The sequence below is a fragment of the Ipomoea triloba genome, chromosome 7 (assembly GCF_003576645.1).
Source record: "Ipomoea triloba cultivar NCNSP0323 chromosome 7, ASM357664v1".
NCBI lineage: Eukaryota > Viridiplantae > Streptophyta > Magnoliopsida > Solanales > Convolvulaceae > Ipomoea > Ipomoea triloba.
The window spans coordinates 25679863-25690585 of NC_044922.1; the positions used below are offsets into that span (position 1 = coordinate 25679863).

The window sequence follows — 10723 nt, forward strand, 5'->3', positions numbered from 1 at the left end:
TATATATATATATATATATATATATATATATATATATATATATATATATATATATATATATATATATATATATATATATATATATATATATATATATATATATATATATATATATTGCTTAGGCTCTAGTGCGAAGAAAGTCTTAGGTGTAAAAGTGAGGAGAAATTTGAACCTTTGATTTGTACAAATCAACGGATCAAAAAAATGCTTTTGATCTACACGATGTTATCTTCTCCATTAAATCATCTTTGATCTACTATGTTTGTATTTTGTTCAAATCATGGAAGACACAAAATTGTCTCCAAGGAGGTATAGCAGTTTACATGGGAAAACACAACAATGTGTTCTAGAAGGCTCAACAATGTGTACTATAAGGCAAATCAGTATGCACTTTGTAGGCAAAACAGTATGCTCTGGAAGGCTCAACAATGTGTACTCTAGGGCTCAAAAATGTGCTATGCTAGAAAGCTCAACAATGTATGCTCTTGTAAAACAATATATGCACTTCGAAGGCTCAACAATGTGTACTCTGGCAAAATAATATGCACTTCGAAGGCACAACAATGTGCTCTGGAAGGTTAAAATGTACACTGGAAGACACATCAGTGTGGTCTGATTGGCACATCAGTGTGTTATGGAAGGCACAACATTGTGCTCTGCAAGAAGAAAAAAATGCTCTGAAAGACAAAAAAAAAATTAACTTACACAAAATTATCATAATACCAAGGTATTTTTTTTTTAAAAAAATAGGTTCATTCTGACCCTTGATCTGACTGGATCCCAAAAGGTTGAATTCCCAACCCCAAGGACCCCCACGCCCCGACCCAACCGGTGATGAGACTCAATCTCTGGTCTCTTCTCCTAAACTTTACCTCGTGACCAGTTCAACTACTCACGCGGGCTATATGAGTTACTCTTGTTAAGTGATTAGCTGAGAAGGAAATTAAATTGCATGTATAGACTTTATGTGCATAAAACCCTAACTATATATCTACTAGTATGGAGCCCACAGTTACGATGGTGGAATATAATATAATGACTTGTATTTCCTTGGGTGCAGTGTAACTCAGAATACATGCAACGAATCGAAGAAACCATATATCTAGCTTCTAGCTAGCTACCTAAAGCTCTCTCTATAAATTAAGCTCTTTGCTTCCTGCACTAGAGTGTAGCACACACTGCACATACATATAAAGCTAATGATCTCCTTAGCTTTAACTTGTTATAACCCAACCTATCTACTATTATTATATTTATATATATTATTACTACTAATTAATATAATAATATAATTCTAATAATTTAAGTTCATTCTCTCTTCATTTTGCAATTGCTTTTTTATTCCCTGTATTTTTGTGTGTGTAGTACATATATGATGGACGGGAAGAAGTTGGAATACAAGGGTGAGAAGGCGTTGAAAGAGATTGAAAGGCTAACGTCAAACGCCGGAGAGGTTCAAGAAGAAATTCTAATAAGAATAATGGAGATGAATGGGGGGTGTGAGTATTTGAAGAAGTTCAACTTGAAAAACAAAAATTCCTCTTCATCAGTACAAGATTTGGTTTCGGATTTCAAACGTTGTGTGCCTGTTATCGCGTACGAGGATATCAAGCCTTACATCCTCAGAATTGCCAACGGTGACCACTTCAGCCTCATCACCGGTCAACCCATAACTGAGATGCTCTGCAGGTTCAATTCTAACGTTAATTAATTTTTATTTTCTGCTAATTAGGATCAAGCGTTTACCACTTCAGCCAAAAGTTATAGTTAATAACAAAAGCATAACTTTATTTTTTTTATATTGTCACACTCTTTAAAGTACTGAACTTGATTGTTTAAGCCCTTTACGGACCCCGCCCAATGATCTCCCAGTCACTGAGTGTTATATATATTTGGTCTTTACTGGTCTCGTTTTGATCTGGCTTTTTGATAACGTGAACAGTTCAGGAACTTCAGGGGGAGAGCCAAAGATTATGCCGTCAATCGCTGAGGATCTTGATCGGAGGACGTTTCTTTACAATCTCATTATGCCGATTATGGACCAGTTAAATCGCCATCTATCTTTTTGTTTTTTACTATATATATGTTTTGGTTTTGTTTAGCATTATATTTCATGCATGAAAAAGTTAGTTTCAAGACTGGGTACTATTGACAATGAACCCACATAGACCAATTCGTGCATGAGTAGACAGAGAGCGAGCAGGACGTACATTTTGTGACGTGACATTGCATTCCTTTCCTTTTAGTAAATGCGGTCTGATTATTAATTCCATCCACAACCATACATTCTATCTATATATTTTGTAAACATGCATGTGATTTTGGGACGGGAAAAGATAGTATTTAGGAACAAAAAATATTATATAGGCTCACATTCAAAATATACTTACTTTAGGAACAAAAAATATTATTTAGGAACATTTACTTTCACATTCAAAATCTTTAGAGCACCATCAAGAGTCGAGTTTCTTTGCTCAATTTTTACTGCCCAACTAGGGGAGAGAAAATATGAGAAAAAAGTAAAATTTACTATCAGACAAAAAACATCTCAACTTACATGCCCAATTGACACGTGCACTTCACACTCACACCCGTGTGAGTAATTTTTGTTTTTAAAATTTTCCTAGAACCATGTATTCTTTTCCACATTTCTCTTCCCTCCCTCTGCCAACAATGCAAAAAAAAAAAAAATTAAAAAAAAATAAACTTGATGGAGTTGCTCTTATGTAGATATTTTATGGAAAACGCTTTATTCTCTTCCTAAATTTCTCTTCTATAATTTTATCTCTTGATGTGACTTTCATTTATTGGATGTCCATGAATTGGTAACTTAATTAAAAATAACATTTAATAACCAATTAGATATTGTCATATCATGATGAGCGATACATTAAAAGGAAGCTCTATTTTATTGACTCAAACTCAACCCTTTCACATGGATGCAACCAGGTGTCACTAGATCAAATTAGTGTTTGTATATCATAACTAATTGCAATGCAATTGGTCGTCAAATCTTATCAAATTAAAAATAACATTTAATAACCATGAATTGGTAACTTAATTAAAAATAACATTTAATAACCAATTAGATATTGTCATATCATGATGAGCGATAGATTAAAAGGAAGCTCTATTTTATTGACTCAAACTCAACCCTTTCACATAGATGCAACCAGGTGTCACTAGATCAAATTAATTAGTGTTTGTATATCATAACTAATTGCAATGCAATTGGTCGTCAAATCTTATCAAATTAAAGCTGAAATGTCTGATATTTCAGGTATATTCCCGGGATGGACGGGGGAAAGGCGATGTATCTTTATTTCGTGAAAGCCGAAAAGTCGACTCCGTGCGGTCTACCGGCACGGTCGGTGCTAACAAGCTACTACAAAAGCAAGCATTTCAAGTGCCGCGCCTTCGATCCTTACAACGACCTGACCAGCCCGGACCAAGCCATTCTCTGCTCCGACAGCAACCAAAGCATGTATTGCCAGCTCCTATCCGGCCTCGTGTACCGCCGCCAAGTCCTCCGCCTCGGGGCCGTCTTCGCCTCGGCTTTTCTCCGAGCCATCTCCTTCCTCCAACACAACTGGCCCGCCCTGTGCCTCGACATCAGGACCGGGCAGCTCAGCGGTGCGATCACCGACTCCGAGTGCCGAGCCGCGATGTCCAAAATCCTCTTGGCGCCCGACCCGGAGCTGGCGGGCGAGATTGAGGAGATTTGTGGGGCCCCGTCGTGGAAGGGGATTGTGTACCGGCTTTGGCCTAAGGCTAAGTATATTGAGGCGGTTATTACGGGGTCCATGTCGCAATATGTTCCGGCTCTTAGGTTTTATAGCGATGGGAAGTTGCCGTTGATTTGTACCATGTACGCGTCGTCGGAGTGTTACTTCGGGGTCAATTTGAAGCCGCTGAGTGATCCCGCGGACGTCGCCTTCACGCTCTTGCCTAACATGTGCTACTTCGAGTTCATCCCCTTGGGTGATGAAAACGGAACGTTCTTGTCGAATCTGAATAAAGAAGAAGAAGAGTCAATTCCTCTCGTTGACCTCGTAGATGTTAGGCTTGGGTGTTACTATGAATTGGTTGTCACTACATTTTCTGGTAAGCGCGTTTCCTTAAATGCACAATTTTTACCATGCCTACGGGTGACCTGACTCTAATATCAATAATTAAGATATCAATATATCATACTTTAGGCATAAACTTTTTTACAGTCACATTTTCTAGAGTCAGGATAATAGGATATAATTCTTTAGGTCTTCATTCAACAATCTCCTAGCCGCCACTTGTTGGACTTGACCCTTCACGAATCTCCGTCCATCAACATTTATATATATGGCCGCCAACAATATATATATATATTAAGGATCTATAGTTAGGTGATGATCATGTGGGCTTATCTGATCCTTTGATTTAAATAATTCAATGGTTGTGATTAATTATATGCAATAGATTTAATTTTTCGCCATCAGTTTGTTGTGCATTCGTACTCATTTTGTTGTGCATTTGTTCTTAATTTGTTGTGCATTTGCACTTGTGCATTCTTACCCTTAATTGTCTGATGTGTTGGATTATATGACTTATTGAATGCGCAACAATATAATGAACAGGGCTATACCGGTACCGGATCGGAGATGTGCTGCAAGTGACGGGGTTCCACAACAAAGCGCCGCAATTCAAATTCATATGTCGCAGAAATGTGGTGCTAAGCATCGACACCGATAAAACCAACGAGGAAGACCTTCATCGGAGCATCACGGCGGCGGCGAAGAAGCTTCTGGAGCCTCACCAGGCGCTGCTAGTGGAATACACCAGCTACGCAGACACGTCATCGGTCCCGGGTCACTACGTCATCTACTGGGAAATCATCATGCACGCCGCCGCGGCCATTGATGACGCGCAGGTCCTCCAAGACTGCTGCATTGCCATCGAAGAACAGCTGGACTATGTGTACCGGCGGTGCAGGAGGCACGACAAGTGTATAGGCCCGCTGGAGATTCGTGTGGTGAAGCCTGGGACCTTTGATTTGCTAATGGGCAACTTCATCAATGAAGGGTCATCCATCAATCAGTACAAGACTCCCAGGTGTATCAAATCTAATTCTGCCCTCAAAATCCTTGAGTCGAACGTAAGGGGAAGGTATTTCAGTCCCAGAGATCCTGCGTGGACACCTTGAATAATCAATTCAATGTAACATTAACTATTGGTTAGTGTTAGAAATTATGAAATGGATGGTGCCATGGTGGTTGTGTGAATCAACCAAACCATAGAGGTCGAGGGTCAAATTATAAATAAATTCCCCCTTATTTAATTTGAACCTGTTAGTTATGAGCAATCATAATTTACCCATTAGGGTCACGTATTTATCTTGTGCACATTCTTAGATAATAACTGCGAATTTTCCTAGTTACTCAAAAAAAATTATAAATAAATTTTGCATATTAACTTATTTTCTAAATTTAGACATGAAAACGTGTATAAATATATGAATTTGATAACGGGTTAACACAATAACAAGGGAAAATTGTATCACGACACATGTTCATTTTTAGTATGCTACAAATTTATTTTTAGTATACTAAGAGTTTATTTTTAATATGTTTATTATATTTTGATATATGTTTATTTTGAATATATTATATGTTAATTTTTACTGTGTTATTGCAAGTAAAAATGAATTTATAATGTATTGAAAATAAAGTTATATCAATGATCCATCTTGATACCTGAACTTATAAGCATTAGATAACGAGTATACCTAATCACTTCTATAGGCGTTGGATGAACCAAAGACAAAAGGCGAGATGCTTAATAGACCTTGGCTTATTGATCACGTACGTACTACGTCGTATGATAGGCGGGAACAAGCCCATTCTATCTACGATAAGGTATCAACTATCAAGGTCCTTATCCAAAGTTTGATCCATTCGGATACTAGAGATGGGCCGAAACAGCCCATTTAATTTCTCTTTCTTATTATTTTAAGGGCTTGTTTGCGGTATTAAATTGCGGATTGTATTAGCGAGTTTGACCAGCAGATTGTATTAGCGGTTTGTAAAAAGATGTTTGGTAAAATTAGCTGTTTAGATTAGCGGTTAACATGTAAAATGACTTAAAAGAACATTCATATTATTATTGTTATTATTATTATGTAGGGCTTGTTTGGTTATCAGCGGTTAGCGTTTAGCGGTAGTGGGTTATGTTAGCGGTTACCAAATAGCGGATTGTATTAGCGGGTTTGACCTGCAGATTGTATTAGCGGTTTGTAAAAAGATGTTTGGTAAAGTTAGCTGTTTAAATTAGCGGTTAACATGTAAAATGACCAATGTTTTAAAATTTAAAAAAAAAAAAAAAAAAAAGGGAGAGGGGAGCCGCACAGTGGCTCCCCTTTGTTTCCCCACTTATCCCACATCGGTGGGATAAGTGGGGAAGGGTATAGGAGCCTCAAGGCTCCATTTAATTTCACTCAGTTTTGCCCAGCGGCCACCGCTGGGCGAAACTTAAAAGTTTAATTTTTTTTAATTATATATAAGGGTGTTTTGGGGAAAGAATTTCTTTCCCCAAAACGCCAAAGCAAAGCGCTGCTATTTGCAGCGTTTTGTAACTTGGCGATTTGGAGCAAATCCGCTGCTCCAAACCGCCAATAACAAAACAGGGTTTTTAGCGTTTTGCCCATGGTCAAAACGTTGAAAATGGCGGATCCGTCAATAACCAAACAAGGCCGTAATGTAATAGTAGCCAAAGACCTTGTGGTCTAGTGCACCCGGTGTCTCGGTGATGTTAAAAAATAATAATAATAATAATAATAATCCAAAACAAAACAAAATCATATGTTTAAAAAAAAAAACGATGATGAGATGTGGGATCATTTTGATCCCACATCGAATTTTTTTGGAAGAGGAGCAGTTGAGCTTCTCTATATAAGAGGAGCACTGCTCCTCTTCCAACCCAGCCGCAAGGCCAAAATCCAAAATGGCTCCTTAATTTATGGAGCCTTAATGGCTTAGTAATTGTTTTTTTTTTTTTTAATATAATAGGGGTGTTTTGGGGAAAGTTTAAACTATCAAAACAACTTTTAATGGGGTTGCCCTTAGAGCATAATAGTTGTTCATAAACAAGTATCATAGATTAGGGATGCTTGGTTCATGAAATATTAAATTACGTTGAAAAATGTTAGTGATGGACTCTTGTTAAGGCCTAGGGTGTGATGGACTCTTGTTAAGGCCTAGGGTGGTTGGGAAGGAGTTGGTGTTTTTGGCCAAGGGTTTATTCGATCCAAACTGTGATTGGTAGCCTAGCTAGGAACGAAGTTTGGGGTCAAAGGTCAAGTAGATCAAGATTTTTGAGGTCAAAATGTAAAAAAGCTATAAGTTTGAGATGAAAAGGCCAAGCAGGGAGTTTAGGGTGCCAAAGTGCAAAAATTGAAGGGATATGGTGCAAAGTGAGGAATGGAGAAAGTTTTGCACCAAAGTTCGATAAAAGCATAAAATATAGGGTGTTAGAGCGGAAAGGTGTGGAAAAGGGCTCAACTAGCTTAAGGTGCGTTGGCATACACGAAAATAGGCAAAGGTGCATGAAAGAAGGAAAAAGTGGGGGGGAAGGGTGTGTGTATTTCCATACATCAACTTCTTCAAACTCAACATCTCCACCTAATATGTTGTTGGTCTTATTAGTGGTTTATCTGTGTGGTTTACCTTAGTGGTTGATACTTTCCAATCGGCTTTCTCATTGGTCAAACCCCCTTGGTTGAACTTGAAGTTGCAAATTGGCTAGTTGGGCCGGTTCAGGCTGCACACCAAGAAGACAATCAATATTAGACCGCATGCAGGGAAGGTGGCAAGAACTAAGTGCCCATGAAGCCCAACAGAAGAAGACGACTAATATTGGGCCGCATGCAATGAAGGCATGCCCATGAAGCCCAACAGGAGTTTGCTGAGGCCCAATGTCTCACATGGAGCATTCGACACAAAATAAAACTATGATGAGGCGAAATGCAAAATAATTAAGAAGGGTTAGTCAAAAGACCTTGAGTAAAAGAACCCGCTAAGACAAATAAGAAAGTAAATGAACACTTGGTGGTTGGTAAAAGGACCCTAAGAATGAAGTGGGAGAACTTTGGGGGTCAGGCTATTGATCCCTAGTAAGCCCCTCAAGACTATTTCTATCAATGTCTCCAAGTGAGGGTTATGAGATACTTAAAGTATACTCGTGACCTTGGACGATACTATACAAGATATCATGTTGCACTAGAAGGGTATATCGACGCTAACTAGATATTGGATATTAATTAAGGACTCTAAGTCCACGAGTGGCTACGTGTTCACATTAGCTGGTGTAATCGTTTCTTGAAAATCCACAAAACAAACTATGATAGTTAGATCCACGATGGAATATGAGTTGATAGTCTTGGACAAGTGTTGCAAAAAGACTAAATTGCTACGCCATTTTCTCGAAGACATTCCTAGTTGGGAAAATTTTGTAGCTCCAATTTGTGTGCATTGTGGTAGTCAAGTTGCAATTGAAAGGGTACAAAATAATATGTATAATAATAAATCTAGACATATACGTCGTGGATATAATACCATTAAACATCTTCTCACAATAAGTGTTGTCTCTTGACTACATGAAGTCAAAAGATAACATAGCAATATGTTAACCAAATGTTTAAATAGAGTTGATTGAGAAGTTGTCACGAGAAATGAGACTAAAGCCCTTGGACTAAATTTTCTATAGTGGATACCCAACTTAATTGTAATATAGGTTTAATGGGACAACTAAGTTATGGAATGAAACGTATTATTGTTGGGGTCTCAAACTCCTAACCACTCATGGTTGAAATAGTGACTTCTGCATGCATGAGGCTAGCATACTTATATGCTTTAATCAGTCGCAATGTCGGTTGACATATATAAGTAGAGAATGTTGGATACTTGAAAAAAATCACCTATGTGAGAGAGAAATGTGGCCGCTTTGAGGGAGAATTGATTAGGCTCAACTTTTTTTAAACACTTGTAGAACCAAGAATGATATTCTAGGGACAAAATTGGTACACCCATGAGAATATAACAAAGGTTAAAAGGTTCATGTATAAGCATCATCGTTTACACAAACGACAATACAGTTTCAAAGATATCGTGTTCTACTGAACAACCAACAAAGTATGTATATCTTTACAAAGGAAGATTCAAAGAATAACACCTACCTATCCTATGCAGAGATCGACCGTTGAGCACAATAGTGTAGTTTTCAGTCTCGTAGAAATTTTAGTAAAAAATGACATTGTAAATGGCTATTTTGTGGTACAAATATTAGTGTGCAGTGGTCCACTTTCATTTTGGGTTGAGCCATAGTAGGTTTGTGTTCTTCTATATGAGATGAACAAATCGATTGTATGTTCAAAAAGAATAATGAGTAGATGATAAATTGATTTTCAAAGTATACATATCTGAGTTGGAAAAATAGTTATGGAAATACTTGGAAAAAGCTTCTTTTACACATTAGAAAAGGTAGTAGACTTGTACTAATATAAAATATAAATACAACTCTATTTTTAAAGGATCGTATACACTCGCGACCTACGTTGTCTGAAAATTGACCATCAATGCGAGGTAATAAGGTGTGTCGTTAATTTCAGTTGTATTTCGGAATTATATCCAACATGGGATAACCATCTTATAATAAAATATATACTCCATAATTACTTCACAATAAGCAATGGTTGGTGAATAAGAAATATTGAGGAGAGAAAAACGCCGTTGTTTATGATGAAGCATCATACCCCATACCCCACCTGAAAATTCTCTACAGCACTCGTTCTCTTTCTCCTTCGTTTCTGCCTCCTCCTTCTGTCAATTGTGGTAAAAGGACACCATCACGACTGCCCCAAAGCTCTAATAACTCGGAAGAAGATCAGAGGAGGGAGAACCAATTGAAATTAAAGCTAGCAAGAGGAGACCATCCATCCAGAGATGAAAAGCAATGTGGTCAAAACAAGAAGACAGAAAGCCAGGCGCGGCCTTAAATCCCTGGGCTTCGCCCTGATCTTCCCCCTTTCTCTCACGCTCCTAGACATAACCCTCTTCGGGTCCAGCCACCTGTACAGGACCATGGAGAAGCCCTTCTGGTTCCCGCGCCTCTGGGCCCTCCACTTGTCCTGCCTAGGCTCCGCGTTTCTGATGGGGCTGTCCGCGTGGCTCGTCTGGGCCGAGGGCGGCTTTCATCGCCACCCCGTCGCCATGCTTTTGTACGTCTGCCAACTCGGCCTCAGCCTGGCCTGGGACCCGGTCGTGTTCAAGGCCGAAGCCACTCGGATTGGGATGGCCCTGTGCGTTGCCTTGTTTGGCTCCTTGCTTGGCTGCTCCATGGTGTTCAAGAACGTCAACCCCATCGCTGCCGACCTGGTGAAACCATGTCTAGGCTCGGCCCTCCTCCTGGCCGTCGCAAATCTTAAACTTGTATATATCTCTGAAGGATAGATGCATAACCATCCATAATCATGGATTTGAAACCAAGAAATTGTTAGATTCTATGTATTGTAATCATAGTATATGTTATTGTATAAATATGTCAAAATGCAGCAAACAATTCTGAGTAGAGCTTCTTCAATGATGGTTTTATGACTACGGCAGTGGGTCAACGAGCCAACATAATCCGTTGGATCAAGAAAAGATAAATAATGAAACAGAACAAAAATAAAGAGACAATACTTTTTATGTAGAAA

The 10723-nt window shown here is 38.6% G+C and overlaps 2 protein-coding genes across 2 annotated transcripts; both read left to right on the forward strand.

Annotated features, from left to right (window-relative positions):
* Positions 1 to 1220: 1220 nt before the first annotated feature.
* On the forward strand, positions 1221 to 5300 carry LOC116025886 (putative indole-3-acetic acid-amido synthetase GH3.9). Its single transcript, XM_031267260.1, has 4 exons — positions 1221 to 1689; positions 1943 to 2044; positions 3281 to 4104; positions 4614 to 5300. The coding sequence occupies exons 1-4, from the start codon at positions 1373 to 1375 to the stop codon at positions 5177 to 5179; spliced, it is 1809 nt and encodes a 602-aa protein (XP_031123120.1). The 5' UTR covers positions 1221 to 1372; the 3' UTR covers positions 5180 to 5300.
* Positions 5301 to 9736: 4436 nt separating this feature from the next.
* On the forward strand, positions 9737 to 10723 carry LOC116023993 (translocator protein homolog). Its single transcript, XM_031264879.1, has one exon. The coding sequence runs from the start codon at positions 9972 to 9974 to the stop codon at positions 10476 to 10478; it is 507 nt and encodes a 168-aa protein (XP_031120739.1). The 5' UTR covers positions 9737 to 9971; the 3' UTR covers positions 10479 to 10723.